The sequence below is a fragment of the Moschus berezovskii genome, chromosome 1 (assembly GCF_049115385.1).
Source record: "Moschus berezovskii isolate FMDL1 chromosome 1, NW_MosBer_1.0, whole genome shotgun sequence".
Taxonomy (NCBI): Eukaryota; Metazoa; Chordata; class Mammalia; order Artiodactyla; family Moschidae; genus Moschus; species Moschus berezovskii.
The window spans coordinates 4559309-4577037 of NC_142460.1; the positions used below are offsets into that span (position 1 = coordinate 4559309).

The 17729-nt window shown below is 45.1% G+C and overlaps 1 protein-coding gene across 4 annotated transcripts in view; it reads left to right on the plus strand.

Annotated features, from left to right (window-relative positions):
* The first annotated feature begins 309 nt into the window (after window positions 1-309).
* The window catches only part of FBXO25 (F-box protein 25), a 31679-nt gene continuing 14259 nt past the window's right edge, over window positions 310-17729 (plus strand). For all 4 annotated transcript variants that reach the window (XM_055415943.2, XM_055415954.2, XM_088834971.1 and 1 more), the window contains exons 1-4: window positions 310-435; window positions 10489-10629; window positions 13124-13227; window positions 14325-14374. In XM_055415943.2, coding sequence (XP_055271918.1) covers window positions 10496-10629; window positions 13124-13227; window positions 14325-14374 — 288 coding nt within the window. In that variant the 5' untranslated portion in view covers window positions 310-435; window positions 10489-10495. The remainder of the gene's footprint in view (window positions 436-10488; window positions 10630-13123; window positions 13228-14324; window positions 14375-17729) is intronic.

A 17729-nucleotide genomic window follows, 5' to 3' on the forward strand; every position in this document is an offset into this window, starting at 1 on the left:
GCACAGGGTAATTGGGTGTAAAGTGAAGCAACAATCAGGAATTTCAGATGGTTTCCGGGCAGCGGTTGGGTTGGTCTGCAGTCCACACGGCAGTCAGGACCCAGGTACCCACACCCGTTAGGGTACCTAGGACTCCGCAGCGCCGGTACCCCCCGGCCCGGGCCGCACCCACTGCAAACTGGCAGTCAGTAGCTCAGTGGGTTAGGGCGGGAGACGCCCACTGCGCACGCGCGCGCTGCCGACTCTTGGATCAGGGTAGCAACACGGCCTCGAGGAGCCGCGCCGGCCAATCAGCGCGGCCGGGGGCGGGGCTTTCCCGTGGCGCTGCCCCGTAGGCGGCTGGCAACTTCCGGCAATAAAGCCTGACGCTGCGCCGTCAGGTGCGGGCTGTGGGCTTCTGAGCGCCAGGTGGGGCCGGGGCCGTCGGCGCGCTAGGTAAGGAATGCGATGCTGCGCGCGCCGGGAGGGGACCGAGGCAGCCTGCCGGCCTCAGCCCCCGCCCACCCGCCGCGACACGCCGTCCGGCTCCTTCACGACCCCGCCCGATCCGTACCCGCCGCCCGCCCGCGCCGGGTCGGCCCCCTTGCCCGCCGCCCGCCGCCCCCCGCCCGCCGCCTCCGGGACCCCAGCCCCTCGGCCTGGCGCCTGCGAGTCGCCCTCCGGCTCCGCCCTCCCCAGGCCAGACCCGTCCTCCCGGCGTCGGTCGTCTGCCCTCTCTCGGCTCCGGCCCCTCTGCGGGTGCCTTCCTTGTTTTTCTCGAGCTGACGCCTCTGCGTTTTGCATCCTTCTCTTCGCGGTGAGCTCCGCTTTGCCCATTCTCCCAACCCTGGCCTGCTCAGACTCCTGTGAAAGGAGTCTGAGGACCCTTCTTTTCCTGCCTCTCGCAAACCCTTCCCTCCAGCCCTAATGAGAAATGACTCGCGTTCTCTTTTCTTTTCTATTCCACTACCCCTCTTTCGGGACTGTTTTCCGTTTCCTTATGGCATCTGTGATTATCTCTCAGGCCTTCTTATGGTAAACCCCATTTCTGATTCCCAGCCCTCGATTTATCCCTGCTTGGTCTCTCTGGATAAGATTCTTCCACACTTAGAAGCCATATTCATGTTTTATCTGTCAACATTATTTGGAAGTCTTGTAAAGAAAGCAACAGAAAAAGTCAAATGCTTATCAAATGAAGAATCAGTGATTCTTATCTCAGAACAATGGAAATTATTTTCTCAAAATTGATGATGAAAGATAAATACTGGAGAAGAAACTCCTTTGCCAGCTTTTTGTCTAAATACAAAACTGCCTTTTATTTTCGTTGTAACTTGTTCCTAGTATATATAGCAATAGCTCTTGCTCTACAATTATAGTTTTTATTGTTTTGAAAATCACTTTAGTGACTAAGATAAGTACTGTTACTCCATTTCCTTTCCATCTGACTTTTAAAAAAAGCAGCAAGGTATATGGAGCCTTTTTAAACTTATTGGCTGTTTTCTTTCATATGTTTTCCTTGTCTTGTGTTTTATATTTAGATCAACCATTACTTTCACTTTCAGTTCAGTTGCTCAGTGGTGTCCGACTCTTTGCTACCCCATGGACTGCAGCACACCAGGCCTCCCTGCCCATCACCAACTCCCGAAGTTTACTCAAACTCATGTCCACCGTGTCACTGATGCCATCAAACCAACTCATCCTCTGTCGTCCCCTTCTCCCGCCTTCAGTCTTTCTCAGCATCAGGGTCTTTTCTAATGAGTCAGTTCTTCGCATCAGGTGGCCAAAGTATTGGACTTTCAGCTTCAGCATCAGTCCTTCAAGTGAATATTCAGGACTGATTTCCTTTAGGATGGACTGGCTGGATCTTGCTGTCCAAGGGACTCCCAAGAGTCTTCTTCAACACCGCAGTTCAAAGGCATCAATTCTTCTGCTCTCAGCTTTCTTTATAGTCCAACTCTCATATCCATGCATGACTACTGGAAAAACCATAGCTTTGACTAGACAGACCTTTGTTGGCAAAGTAATGTCTCTGCTTTTTAATAAGCTGTCTATGTTGGTCATAACCTTTCTTCCAAGGAGCAAGCATCTTTTAATTTCATGGCTGCAGTCACCATCTGCAGTGATTTTGGAGCCCCCCAAAATAAAGTCAGCCACTGTTTCCACTGTTTCCCCATCTATTTGCCATGAAATGATGGGACTGGATGCCATGATCGTAGTTTTCTGAATGTTGGAGTTTTAAGCCAACTTTTCCACTTTCCTCTTTCACTTTCATCAAGAGACTCTTTAGTTCTTCTTTGCTTTCTGCTATAAGTTTATGGCATTACTTTAGATCATATCTGATGTATGACATATAAGCCAAAAAATATAAGGGGAAAAAACCCTGCAGTTTTATGACATCTGTTTTTATATGGTGTCCTGGAATTGCTGTTATAAAAGTGTTGTGATAGAGATGGATGGTGGTATCCAGGAATTGCTGTCATAACAGTGTTGTGCTAGAGATGGATCGTAGATTGAGATTCCATGACTATAAATCCCAGCTCCACCAACCTTGGTGCCTCAGTTCCTTCATCTGTGAAATACAGATTTAAACTCTTAAAAGGGGATTGTAACATTCCCTGCCTTGTAGGGTAGTGTAAGGACTAAATGAGATAGTCGAGGTAAATTGTCTAGAGTAATGCCTACCCCATACTGAGATCTAGTAAATGTTTGCTGCTGGTATCATTAGTTAACAGAAAGTTAACTTTTTGAAGGAAAGACATTTTTTGGTTACTTCTGATTCTCTTGTGCAGGAGTTTGAGCTGGTAAATGAAGTTAATGAAGTCCTGTTCTCTTGCAATGCTTCACCTCCATGTCCTGCTGTATAGAACAGTCATCAAGGGAAGGTTTACAATAGCCCCATATGCTCTCTGACATTAGTTGGTAAAGTGTGCATAATATTGCAGATTGTATCAGCTATTTCACAAGAGTAGCCACACTTTGAGTTGCTACTCTTACACATTTAATAATTTTTAGGAGTAATTTCTAGTTTTTCTTTTTGTATTTGGAAATTAATAAAAGAAAGGTAATTTTAAGTAAATTTGTAAAATGCTAGCAGTTCAGATCTTTTAGCAGAACAGATAGATATATTTCCATACAAGATGATGGATTGTCATCATTCCAAAAGTTTAGCAATACTGTTTTTCAATATGCAGATTTGTTAGATGTCTCACACTGGGAACATTTTTGAAAATTTGAGAGCCAAGTCTTTCACATTGCAAGTTGTATTTTTTTTCTTTTCCCTGATGGCTTTTTTTTGGGGGGGGGGCGGTTTACTGTTTATGATCACTGTGCTTCCAGAATCTCTGCTTTAGTTTATGAACTAAAGCATAAAGATTACATTTGAGTATGATATAAGGTTATTTATTGTAATAACCTATGATGGGAAAGAATATGAAAAATATGTATATGACTGAATTACTTAGCTATACACCTGCAGCTAACACAACATTGTAAATCAAATATGCTGCTGCTGTTGCTGCTGCTAAGTCGCTTCAGTCGTGTCCGACTCTGTGCGACCCCATAGACGGCAGCCCACCAGGCTCCCCCGTCCCTGGGATTCTCCAGGCAAGAACACTGGAGTGGGTTGCCATTTCCTTCTCACAATTTTTAAAAAAGCTTATATGCAAGGAAAGTTATGACCAACCTAGATAGCATATTAAAAAGCAGAGACATTACTTTGCCAGCAAAGGTCCGTCTAGTCAAGGCTATAGTTTTTCCAGTGGTCATGTATGGATGTGAGAGTTGGACTGTGAAGAAAGCTGATCGCCAAAGAATTGATGCTTTTGAACTGTGGTGTTGGAGAAGACTCTTGAGAGTCCCTTGCCCTGCAAGGAGATCTAACCAGTCCATTCTAAAGGAGATCAGTCCTGGGTGTTCATTGGAAGGACTGATGCTGAAGCTGAAACTCCAATACTTTGGCCACCTCATGCAAAGAGTTGTCTCATTGGAAAAGACCATGATGCTGGGAGGGATTGGGGGCAGGAGGAGAAGGGGACGACAGAGGATGAGATGGCTGGATGGCATCACCGACTCGATGGACGAGAGTTTAAGTGAACTCTGGGAATTGGTGATGGACAGGGAGGCCTGGCGTGCTGCGATTCATGGGGTCGCAAAGAGTCAGACACGACTGAGGGACTGAACTGAACTGAACTGATATGCAAGTATAAAGCATAAGTTTAAAGATTATTCACATTTATAGGATGGAATACACACATTTATTTTGAAACAAATCTTTTACTCTATGTTGAAAATAAAACCCTTTGAAATGTACTATTATTATTTCCATGGCCCATTTAACTGCATTTCACTTCCTAGCAGCTGAAAAATTAAGGCCAAATATATTTGTTTCTCACAGAGTTGTTAAAGTCACTGTGATTATTTGTCAAGTTTTGGTAGTTGTAAAGGAATCGATTATCTTACTGGAAACCCCAAGATGACTCTTAACTTTACAGTAGAAACTTGGTGTAAATGTTACAGGGATTGCTTGTGAGGCCTGAATATAAATGCATTAAGTGGTGAGTGGGCATGGTGTTCACATAGGCAAGTACAATGTGTGTCATAAAGTCTTAAAATATTTTGTTAGCTGAGGTGTTGACAAGAGGTTTTTATGGCTTAAGTAGTTGTTCTTTCTGCCTCTGTTCTCCCCTTCAATTTATCCTTCAGACCCTGGCAAATGATTCTCAAAATAGCACTGCTCACATTGCTGGATTGCTCAAAACTTTTAATTACTTAGAGAATAAAGTCCAATATCTCTGATAGTCAACATTCTCCTAGTCTCCTTTTCAATATACCAGCCAGCCTTGCTGTAGATTTCTCTGTTTCAGCTAGCCTGTTCTGCTTATTCTCAATCATGTCGCATATATTCCTGTCTTTATATTTTTCTCACCCATCATTTCTGTGATTGGTATTTTTTCTTTCCTCTCCATTCACTTAAGGTCTAACTTTGCTCCAAGGCAAAGCTCATGTCCTCGTTTTTCTTCAGGCATTTCCCAGATGGTTTGCTTTTTACTCAGAATTTCTTTTAATCATTTTCTTTTCACTCACTCAGTATTCATATTACAAGAGTGCATGTATACATATATATATATATATATGTACTTTTAAATGAGAAACCAAGTTTATTAATTTAACTATACAAAAACTTCTAAATTCTACAAGAAAGGAAAAAACTAAAATAATAAATTTATTAAACCTGTGAGCTTACAAATCATAAAAAAGAAACAAATACTGGGGATAATTCTTCAGCTACATAAAGAATCAAATAATATGGGTTAACAATGTCACCATTTCTGTCTTTCACATCAGCAAATTGTGTTCTATAAAAATTGTCACATGGTAGATACTTGTTCACCTAAGAAAATAAATATTAAAAATAAAAATATCTCAAAAAATAATGTACTTGAAATTCAAACATGAAATCATTTGAAATTCAAACATGCAGAGGTATTCACTGTTTACATTTTGCTTTATCTGCTTTTAGATTTTTTTCTGTGCACACGTGTATAAACTTGGGCTCACATGTAGAAATACACAGAAGTATCACATATATTTTCCTAAAACTTGCTTCTTCCACTTAATATACTATGCATATCTTTTTGTGATAATAAATATTCACACAATTATTGTTTATAGTTGCTTACATCCCTGGTGTAATAACATATATTTAACAAAGCCTGTTTAAGATATTTTAATTGCTTTTAATGGTTACAGTTTGTTCCTGTTAAAAAGAATTCTTCAAGGGACATTTTTCTACATAACATCTCTCCTCCCAGTTTTACTGAGATATTAGTGGCATATAGCACTGTATATGAAGGTGCTGTTAAAGTGCTGCACTCAATATGCCAGCAAATTTGGAAAACTCAGCAGTGGCCACAGGACTGGAAAAGGTCAGTTTTCATTCCAGTCCCAAAAAAAGGCAATGCCAAAGAATGTTCAAACTACCACACAATTGCACTCATCTCACATGCTAGCAAAGTAATGCTCAAAATTTTCCAAGCCAGGCTTCAACAGTCCAGGAACTGAGAACTAGATGTTCAAGCTGAATTTGGAAAAGGCAGAGGAACGAGAGATCAAATTGCCACCATCCATTGGATCATAGCAAAAGCAAGAGAATTCCAGAAAAACGTCTACTTCTGCTTTATTAACTACGCCAAAACCTTGACTGTTTGTATTACAACAAACTGTGGAAAATTCTTCAAGAGATGGTAATACCAGACCACCTGACCTGCCTTCTGAGAAATCAGTATGGAGTTCAAGAAGCAGCAGTTAGAATCGGACATGGAACAACAGACTGGTTCCAAGTTGGGAAAGGAGTAAGACAAGTCTGTATTTTGTCACCCTGCTTATTTAACTTATATGCAAAGTACATCATGTGAAACACTGGGCTGGATGAAGCACAAGCTGGAATCAAGATTGCTGGGAGAAATATCAATAACCTCAGATGTGGAGATGACACCACCCTTATGGCAGAAAGTGAAGAGGAGCTAAAGAGCCTCTTGATGAAAGTGAAAGAGGAGAGTGAGAAAGCTGTCTTAAAACTCAACATTCAGAAAACTAAGATCGTGGCATCCAGACCCATCACTTCATGGGAAATAGATGGGGAAATGATGGAAACAGTGACAGACTTTATTTTCTTGGGCTCCAAAATCACTGCAGATGGTGACTGCAGCCATGAAATTATAAGACACTTGCTCCTTGGAAGAAAAGCTATGGCCAATCTAGAGAGCATATTAAAAAGCAGAGACATTACTTTGCTGACAAAGGTCTGTATAGTCAAAGCTATGATTTTTCCAGTAGTCATGTATGGATATGAGAGTTGGACCATAAAGAAAGCTAAGTGCCGAAGAATTGATGCTTTTGAACTGTGATGTAGGAAAAGACTCTTGAGAGTCCCTTGGGCTGCAAAGTCAATTGTAAAGGAAATCAGTCCTGAATATTCATTGGAAGGACTGCTGCTGAAGCAGAAGCTCCAATACTTTAGCTACCTGATGAGAAGAACTGACTCATTTGAAAAGATCCTGATGCTGGGAAAGATTGAAGGCAGGAGGAGAAGGGGACAACAGAGAATGAGATGGATGGATGGCATCACCGACTTGATGGACATGAGTTTGAGTGAACTCCGGGAGTTGGTGATGGACAGGGAGGCCTGGCGTGCTGCAGTCCATGGGGTCGCAAAGAGCCTTGGACATGACTGAGCGACTGAACTGGACTGATAGCACTGTATATAAGTTTTTAAAATTTTTTATTTTATATTGGTGTAGAGCTGATTCACAATGTTGTGATAGTATCAAGTGAACAGTGAAAGTATCGGGTGAACTCAGCCATACCTGTTCTCCCCCAGCCCCCCTTCCCATCCAGGCTGGCACATAACATTGAGCAGAGTTCCATGTGCTGTACAGTAGGTCCGTGTTAGTTGTCCATTTTAAATACAGAAGAGTGTACATGTCCATCCCAAACTCCAAAGCTGTGTCTTCCCTTCACCCTCCCCCCACCCTCTCCAACTGTAAGTTTGTTTTCTAAGTCTGTGAGTCTTACTGTTGGTATCATTTCTTTTTAGATTCCACATATCAGGGATGTCATATGATACTTCTCCCTCTCTGACTTAACTTCACTCGTATGACAGTCTCTGGGTCCACCCATGTTGCTGCAAATGGAATTATTTCATTCTTTCAAGTGACTGAATACTATTCCCTTGTATATCTGTACCACATCTTCTTTATCCCGGCCTCTGTCCATTGCTTCCATGTCTTGGCTATTGTAAGCACTGCTGCAGTGAACATTGGGGTGCAAGTATCTTTTCAGATCATGTTTTTCTCCAAATATATGCCCAGGAGTAGGATTGAAGAATCATATGGTAGCTTTATTTTCAGTTTTTTAAACCAGATGTTATCTGTAGAGCATGATGATCTGATATACATATATCACGAAATGAGTACCACAGTAGGTTTAGTGAACATCTATTATCTCATATAGATACAACAGTAAAGAAATAGGAAAAAAAAGTATTTTTCCTAATGAGAAGTCATAAGATTTCCTGTTTTTATAACATTCATATATAATGTACAGCAGTTTTAACTAGCTTGTTGAACAGTACATCCATAGTACCTGTTTATTTTATAACTAAGTTTGTGCATTTTGACTACCTTCATCTGCACATATGTTTAAATGTATTTACATATATTGTATGTGGAGGGGGCTTTCATTTGTTTTTTTCACTTCATCAAAGGAGTATACTGGTATACCTTTAGGGAAGGGATGCATAATGTAACAACACATTTCAGTTCAGTTCAGTCGCTCAGTCATGTCCGACTCTTTGTGACCCCATGGACTGCAGCACACCAGGCCTTCCTGTCCATCACCAACTCCCTGAGCTTGTTCAAACTCATGTCCATTGAGGTTTTTGGATAGTCAATAAAGCAGAAGTAGATGTTTTTCTGGAAGTCTCTTGCATTTTTGATGATCCAACAGATGTTGGCAATTTGATCGCTGGTTTCTCTGCCTTTTCTAAATCTAGCTTGAACATCTTGACGTTCATGGTTCATGTACTGTTGAAGCCTGGCTTGGAGAATTTTGAACATTACTTTGATAGCATGTGAGATGAGTGCAGTTGTTCAGTAGTTTGAGCATTCTTTGGCATTGCCTTTCTTTGGGATTGGAACAACACATTTAGTCTGTGTTAATATATTTGTCATTGAAGAAATCGTATCTTGGACCTATTGGCAATATTCTGTACGGTTGCCATTTGATTCTTCTAAAATGCAGTTTAAATATGATATTGAAAGATACTTTGGCAATTGTCAGAGTGGTCCTAAGAGACATTTTTCTCTTGTTTGTATTTTATCTGGATTGACTGGACATGGGTGGTAGCTTTTGCATTTCAGGGTGATCTGTAGTTGTGAAACAGGAGTGTAACATGAGCTTTATTGATGTACTGTTGAGATTTAAGGATTTGTTTTTAATTATTTTCTAAAGCAAGGGTTTAAATTAAATAATATATGACTAAAAAAGATGTGTTCTGATTATTAATTAGTTTAACAAGGTTTTGAGATCCCCTTGGTATGGCGGAAAATTACTTCATACGTTTCATGTTGGGCACTTGTAGTTAACTCAGGAATATTTTTGAAGGCTTATAATATCTCTCTGAAATTTTTTTGTCTTTTTTAAGCCTGTATAAATATGCCTATTTAATAGCTTATTTTTTGTGAGTTATATTAAATATATTTGGGAGATGGTATTTAAACACTTTAATCTCCTGTGTACTCTGATATGATGTGTGATATTAGGGAAAGACCCCAGGTTTACTTTGGACGTGAGGTTAATATAACACAGTTACTCTGTTGAAACTTTCTGTTGGATTATGAAGTGCCTTTTTGTACAGCTGAATACAATGTATACTTTTAAATTCTTACCCTACTGGCTTCTGTATCACACTTACGTCTCTGTTGATCATTTTTCTTTCTTGAATCCCTTCTTGTCTTGCCTTCCCACCTCCGCTGCATCTGTGGCTCTTCCTTTTGGTGTCCTTCCTTGGCTCATCGTCCTCTGCCTGTCCCTTACTTGTCAGTGAGTCTTAGAGCTTGTGGCTTGAGGCTCTCCTCGCCCCACTCTGGTCTGTCTGAGACACGGTTCCTGTGGCCATGCTGTCTGGGTGCTGCTGGTTTCCCACCTTGCTCTCTTGCCTCACCCTCTCCTCTGAGTCCTGGATCTGCTTGTGTTTAACTCATTCTTCCGTTCATTCCGTGATTGGTGAGCTCCCTGTGTGCCTGGCATTGTTCCAGGTGTTGGGATACAGAGTTGAACAAGACATGGTGTTTTCTTGAGGAAGGCAGGCAGCAGCCCTTTAATTTCAGAGGACGCTTATTACTGGGAAGACGCGAGGTGCTGGCAGAGAGACTGAGAAGCCCGAGGTCTTTGTGGAGCTCAGATCTGGTTGAGTCGCCTCCCTGCAGAGGTCCCTTTGTTGGCCACTCTGTGTCCTCAGAGTGCAGTCCAGCTCCTTTGAGTCGTCGGCAGCAGTGGCCTCTTCGTTCTCGTGCCAGCCACTACCCGCTCCTCCCCTTACGTGGTCAGCTTCACCAAACTTGACTGTGTACAGGGCTGAGCGTCCGTGTCTCATGTCCTTTGCTTCTAACTTCTGAGTGGATTTTCTGTTTAGTGTCATTTCCCTGCTTCTTTCTCAGTCTCTGACTGCTTGTTCTTCAGGCATGAGCTGGGATGTCAGCCCTGGGACACCTTTCTTGACACATGCAGGATTGGGCTAGTAAATCCACCAGTCCGCATCTGTCTCACGCTGTTAGGACAACTGAGGTACTGTGTTATCTTCACTGTCTTATCTTTGTGTGTAGCCAGCATGTAAGGCATATACAGACATTTAAATAGGATTGTATTCATCAAAATTAATGAACACATGTTCTCAATGAAAAGAACCATATCACTTACACATTTTTAACATAAAACAACCATGTTTTATAGGCGAACTATGCCGTTTTTGGGCCAGGACTGGAGATCTCCTGGATGGAGTTGGATCAAAACAGAAGACGGCTGGAAAAGATGTGATGCGTGGAGCCAGGAACTTGAGGGAGAGAACAGCCAGTGTGACATTGGCCACGGCATGTGAGTCTAGCTCAGCAGAGCCATGGTGTGTCCCATCCAACATTGATGTTGCGTCTGCTGAAGCCCCGTGACTTACCAGTTGGCTGAGAATCACCCCCAGACAGGCTGGTGTGAGGAGACAGGTTACTAGCCAGAGTCTGAGCCTGGTGGAGTGCCTGGTGCCCACACACAGATGCTGCTGTCTTCTTTTTATTTAAAACGTTTACTCCTTAGAGCTTTCTGGGAGATAGATGTTGTTATTATTAACCTCCCATTATAGCTGAGGATGGAGAAGGGAATGGCGACCCACTCCAGTATTCTTGCCTGGAAAACCCCATGGACAGAGGAGCCTGGCAGGCTACAGTCCATGGGGTCACAAAGAATCGGGCACGACTGAAGCGATTAAACGTGCACGCATGGCTGAGGCAGGAGAAGAAATGGAAAGACGCAGTGCTGGTGGCCTTCGTCTGAGGCCATAATAATGGGTTGCACCAGACGGGAGAGGTTTCTCTTGGCGGCCTGAATGGCGCTGTGACTTTGCTCGGGGCTGAAGTGACGTGTCTCATCGCTCTGTAGGTCCCAGAGTGCGGCCTCCCCTGTGCGGTTCAGGGTGCAGCTTCACCCCAGGGCTGCCTTCCTCCTGGCGGGAGAAGGGAGGAGGGAGAACCTGTCCCCACCTCACGAGCTGGTGTGTGAGCAGCAGGGGGTGCTGGGGGCCGTGGTCCTCTCTGGATGGAGGTGGGTGATTGCAGACACAGGAGCAGGCTGGTGGGCCATGGCGTGTCACTCATAGTCTGTGTCGCAAGTGTCCTGCAGCGTTTGGGGAGTGGGAGGTCTGGGGACCTCTTCCTCCAGAAAGTCATGGGTCTTGCGTGGATCATATTGCATATTTTTATCTCACATTGACCGAATTCTCAGCTGTGTATTTTGAACTGACAGCATAAGTCAGACAGCTTAAGTGCATAGGTGTCTGTGCTTTCTCCCTGTACGTTTGTCCCCGGACCGTTCCCTCCCTTCAGATGAGGGGCAGTCTGGCGGCCTGGCGCTCCCAGGGCAGAGTTTGGCAGAGCACACGTGGACGTGTCTCCCCAGTGCCCCTCACTGCTCTCGCCCAGCCAGACGTGTGTCTGAGCCTGCCTCTCCGGGGGCGGGGAGTAGGGTGGGGGTGTGGGGGTGCTGGGCAGCTCCCTCATCCACCACCCGGGTCCCACTTTTCTGATGTCTTTCTGGAGAGCAGCGTGGTTCCGCTCCTCCTGGACACCTTTGTGATTGCCGTGAGCAGAGCTTTTCGGATGTGAGAGCTTCTGCCTTTAGTGCTCGAATCAGCGACAGTGGGCTAGTGTGAGGCTGGGTATGAGAGGCAGACGGGGCCACCCGGTCTCTGGGAATTGGCGGTGTTTAGCACCTGTCGCTGAGCGTGAAGTTGTTTGCTTTGGGTAAGCACTCTTTTGCCTGTCTGGATGATTTACAGTTCTTGCCAGCGTTGTTTAAGTCTGTTCTGACAGTGATGAATGCATTCATTTGGCAAATTCAGCTGTTTTTATTAAAAGTGAATTCGGGTTAGTGGATGGCGCCTGTGTACAATTTTCTTGTCAGAGAGTGGTGGCGAGGAAGCCAGCGGTGTGACCTCCATGGTTTTGAGCATCGGTGCTTGGACCTCTGCTGGCCAGACTCTCCAGGGAGCCCCTCTTTGCCACCAGCTGGAAAGCTATCCAGGGTCAGTGTGCCGAGAGTAAACACGGCGTGCGTCTTCACTTGTGAAGGGGGTGGGCTGCGTTTTGCCTAGTCTTTTTTTTTCTTTTTAAACTATAAGGAAGATTTTTTTTTTTTAAAGAAAGTGTTTTCAAGTTGTTTAGTTATCACCTTATGATTTTATTATCTTGTTTCATCCAAAAGAAAAAAAATGGGAAATCTTTAAATTACGTGTATTTCACTGGATAAAAGACATGTTTTACCTCATCCGGCTTCAGTTAAAGGCCTTAATAGGCAGCATTATTTGATTGATGCTTCGTAAGAATACGTGCCAGTGCAGTAATAGTTCTAGCTGAGTCTTTGGAAACGTGGGGACAAGCAGAAACGTTGGGTGTTTCCTCAGCAATGGATCGGGGAGACAGCAGATCATTAATATCAGGTACTTTTTTTCCAGAGTATAGATTATAAATATAAGTTTTAAAGTCTGAAATGACCTCGGTTGAGCATGTCAAAATCCTTAGGAGATTCTAAAAATGTACATCACCTCCTGATACAACTTTCTGATAAGAGCCAGGATAAAGCTCAGATTTCTCAGAACAAACAAAAAACTTAAATATTAGCCTTGTCATTTCAAACGTGTGATTTATTGCTTTGAAAATTAAGTGATTGCCTTCAGATTTTAACATGATTTTTATTTTGGGCTCCTGAATTGTAAAAGTATTTATTGTCCAAATAAACCAAGCTTTATTTATTTATTTTACAAAAGAAAATCCAAATGAAGAAATCCTGGTAAAAATTTTAATAAAATGTATCTTTGTTTCAGTATCTTAAATAGTGAAGATGAAGAAATATTCAGTAATGAAGAGCACGAATATGCATCCAAAAAAAGGAAAAAGGACCATTTTAGAAATGATACAAATGCTCAGTGTAAGATCCTTTTCGTTAATAATCTCATGATGTTTGCTTGTTGACTGTTTTGATAAATTGGATTGTGTTGACAGTGCTGTTCTAGGGCAGAAATGCTGATCCGGTTACATAAGCAATAGTATGTCCAGAGGTGGTCAGACCTGGTGGTCAGAGTCTTGCAGCTCTGCCGTTTGCTTGACTGAGTCATCAGTAAGATTTACAGCAATGAAATAAAAGACAGGAAAACCCACAGAACAGCCGGGCTGAATGTTGAATTATGTGTGTTTAGTCGCCAAGTCCTACTCCTTGCGAGCCTGCCAGGCTCTTCTGCCCATGGAATTCTCCAGGCAATAATACTGCAGCAGGTTGCCATTTCCTCCTGCAGGGGATCTTCCCAACCCAGGGACTGAACCCTGAATGTGTCTCCTGCGTTGCAGGTGGGTTTTTTACCACTGAGTCACAGTAGCTGTCCTGAATTCAGGTCTGTTCACTCCCAAGCAGTGAAACTGACCTTCAGAGGCCTTGACACTGCTTTGTTGCAGGAGACACTGCTGGTTCGGAACAGGAGATAGTTGTGGTCAGAGCTGGAGCCTGTAGGCAGGGTGGGTGAGGGCCTGGAGATGGGGCAGCTCTGAGAGGGTGCCTGTGCACGTGCTCAGCCCTGAGTACTGAGGGCCTGTTAGTGTGATCAGTTGTGTGCCCCCTGAAGGCTCCCATGGGCAATGTAGTCTCGATCCTTGAAGCTCTGGGACATGAGTTACGTGGAAAGTGTATTTAAATGGAATACCATATAGGGACAATGAAAGAGGAAGGGAGTTTTTATTATGGTATATACAAAATGCACATTTATAGCCATTTACGTTTGGAGATGACTGAAGTCACTGGTGACACTGTTTTCTTCTAAGTCACCAAGATGTGGCCATGCCATGTCAACATTCACGCAAAGACGTTTCAGCACTTTGTAAACTGATGTTGGGAAGCGAAGCATGTGGCTGAATTAGGGGGTCTCCTGTCCACATGGCATCAGACAGTGTTGCTACACATGCAGCTTTTGAAGCTCCTCAAAATCTTCATTTGGTAATGAGTCACCAGATGTTAAAAACAAATTTTTATCCTAGGTTTTTATCGTGAAAACTGGATCTATGTCCATAAAGAAAGCACAAGAGAAGTAAGTATTCTGTTATAAGTAAGAGTGTGTTTTGTATTGTTTCTGTTGGATGTGTGATGTCACATGAAGTAAATTGTTTCTTTTGCAATATCAAATCAGTGTCCAAATTCTGCAGGTGAAAGCTTTATGAGGGCCCTTCAGACAGTGTTTGCATGTGCATGAGTGTGTGTGTGTGTGTGTGTGGTGTGAGTGTGTGTGTGGTGAGTGTGCGTGTGTGCGCCTGTGTGGTATATGTGCCTCTGTGTGTGTGTGTGTGGTGTGAGTGTGTGTGTGTGTGCACGTGTGTGGTGTATGCCTGTGTGTGTGTAGTGAGTGTGCGTGTGTGCGCCTGTGTGGTGTATGTGCCTCTGTGTGTGTGTGTGTGTGTGCACGTGTGTGGTGTATGCCTGTGTGTGTGGTGAGTGTGCGTGTGTGCGCCTGTGTGGTGTATGTGCCTCTGTGTGTGTGTGTGTGGTGTGAGTGTGTGTGTGTGCACGTGTGTGGTGTATGCCTGTGTGTGTGTAGTGAGTGTGCGTGTGTGCGCCTGTGTGGTGTATGTGCCTCTGTGTGTGTGTGTGTGCACGTGTGTGGTGTATGCCTGTGTGTGTGTGGTGAGTGTGCGTGTGTGTGCGTGTGTGGTGTATATGCCTCTGTGTGTGTGTGGTGAGTGTGCGTGTGTGCGCGTGTGTGGTGTATATGCCTCTGTGTGTGTGTGGTGTGTGTGTGTGTGTGTATGCAGTGTATGTGCCTCTGTGTGTGTGTGGTGTGTGTATGTGTGTGTGGTGTATGTGCCTCTGTGTGTTGTGTGTGTGTGTGTGTGGTATGTGTGCCTGTGTGTGTGTGTGTGTGCGGTGTATGTGCCTCTGTGTGTGTGTGTGGTGAGTGTGCCTCTGTGTGTGTGTGTGTGGTGTATGTGCCTCTGTGTGTTGTGTGTGTGTGGTGTGTGTGCCTGTGTGTGTGTGCAGTGTATGTGCCTCTGTGTGTGTGTGGTGTGTGTATGTGTGTGTGGTGTATGTGCCTGTGTGTGTTGTGTGTGTGTGTGGTGTGTGTGTGTGTGTGTGTGTGTGGTGTATGTGCCTCTGTGTGTTGTGTGTGTGTGTGTGTGGTGTGTGTGCCTGTGTGTGTGTGGGGGGTGTGTGTGTGGGGTGTGTGTGTGTGTGTGTGTGTGGTGTATGTGCCTCTGTGTTGTGTGTGTGTGGTGTGTGTGCCTGTGTGTGTGTGTGGTGTGTGTGTGTGTGTGCGGTGTATGTGCCTCTGTGTGTGTGTGGTGAGTGTGCCTCTGTGTGTGGTGTGAGTGTGTGTGTGCGTGTGTGTGGTGTTTGTGCCTCCGTGTGTGGTGTGTGTGTGCGCATGTGTGGTGTATGTGCCTGTGTGTGTGTGGTGAGTGTGTGCGTGTGCATGTGTGTGGTGTATGTGTGTGTGTGTGTGGTGTGTGTGTAGTGTGAGTGTGTGCGTGTGTGTGGTGTGAGTGTGTGTGTGTGCGTGTGTGGTGTATGTGCCTCTGTGTGTGGTGAGTGTGCATGTGTGTGTATGTGTACGCGTGTGTGGTGTTTGTGCCTCCGTGTGTGGTGTGTGTGTGCGCATGTGTGGTGTATGTGCCTGTGTGTGTGTGGTGTGAGTGTGTGTGTGTGCATGTGTGTGGTGTATGTGCCTCTGTGTGTGTGTGGTGTGAGTGTGTGTGTGTGCATGTGTGTGGTTTATGTGCCTGTGTATGTGTGGTGAGTGTGCATGTGTGTGCGTGTGTGTGTGTGGTGTGAGTGTGCGTGTGTGCGCGTGTGTGGTGTATGTGCCTGTGTGTGTGTGTGGTGTGTGTGTGTGTGCATGTGTGGTGTATGTGCCTCTGTGTGTGTGTGTGGTGAGTGTGCGTGTGTGTGTGTGTGTGCATGTGTGTGGTTTATGTGCCTGTGTGTGTGTGGTGTGAGTGTGTGTGTGTGCGCGTGTGTGGTGTATGTGCCTGTGTGTGTGGTGTGTGTGTGTGTGCATGTGTGGTGTATGTGCCTCTGTGTGTTGTGTGTGTGTGGTGTGTGTGCCTGTGTGTGTGTGCAGTGTATGTGCCTCTGTGTGTGTGTGGTGTGTGTATGTGTGTGTGGTGTATGTGCCTGTGTGTGTTGTGTGTGTGTGTGGTGTGTGTGTGTGTGTGTGTGTGTGGTGTATGTGCCTCTGTGTGTTGTGTGTGTGTGTGTGTGGTGTGTGTGCCTGTGTGTGTGTGGGGGGTGTGTGTGTGGGGTGTGTGTGTGTGTGTGTGTGTGGTGTATGTGCCTCTGTGTTGTGTGTGTGTGGTGTGTGTGCCTGTGTGTGTGTGTGGTGTGTGTGTGTGTGTGCGGTGTATGTGCCTCTGTGTGTGTGTGGTGAGTGTGCCTCTGTGTGTGGTGTGAGTGTGTGTGTGCGTGTGTGTGGTGTTTGTGCCTCCGTGTGTGGTGTGTGTGTGCGCATGTGTGGTGTATGTGCCTGTGTGTGTGTGGTGAGTGTGTGCGTGTGCATGTGTGTGGTGTATGTGTGTGTGTGTGTGGTGTGTGTGTAGTGTGAGTGTGTGCGTGTGTGTGGTGTGAGTGTGTGTGTGTGCGTGTGTGGTGTATGTGCCTCTGTGTGTGGTGAGTGTGCATGTGTGTGTATGTGTACGCGTGTGTGGTGTTTGTGCCTCCGTGTGTGGTGTGTGTGTGCGCATGTGTGGTGTATGTGCCTGTGTGTGTGTGGTGTGAGTGTGTGTGTGTGCATGTGTGTGGTGTATGTGCCTCTGTGTGTGTGTGGTGTGAGTGTGTGTGTGTGCATGTGTGTGGTTTATGTGCCTGTGTATGTGTGGTGAGTGTGCATGTGTGTGCGTGTGTGTGTGTGGTGTGAGTGTGCGTGTGTGCGCGTGTGTGGTGTATGTGCCTGTGTGTGTGTGTGGTGTGTGTGTGTGTGCATGTGTGGTGTATGTGCCTCTGTGTGTGTGTGTGGTGAGTGTGCGTGTGTGTGTGTGTGTGCATGTGTGTGGTTTATGTGCCTGTGTGTGTGTGGTGTGAGTGTGTGTGTGTGCGCGTGTGTGGTGTATGTGCCTGTGTGTGTGGTGTGTGTGTGTGTGCATGTGTGGTGTATGTGCCTCTGTGTGTGTGTGTGTGCATGTGTGTGGTGTATGTGCCTCTGTGTGTGTGTGTGGTGAGTGTGCATGTGTGCGTGTGTGTGCGCGTGTGTGGTGTATGTGCCTCTGTGTGTGTGGTATGTGTGTGTGCGTGTGTGTGGTGTATGTGCCTCTGTGTGTGTGGTATGTGTGTGTGCGTGTGTGTGGTATTTGTGCCTGTGTGTGTGTGTGGTGTGAGTGTGTGTGTGTGCATGTGTGTGGTGTATGTGCCTCTGTGTGTGTGTGGTGTGTGTGTGTGTGCACGTGTGTGCGTGTGTG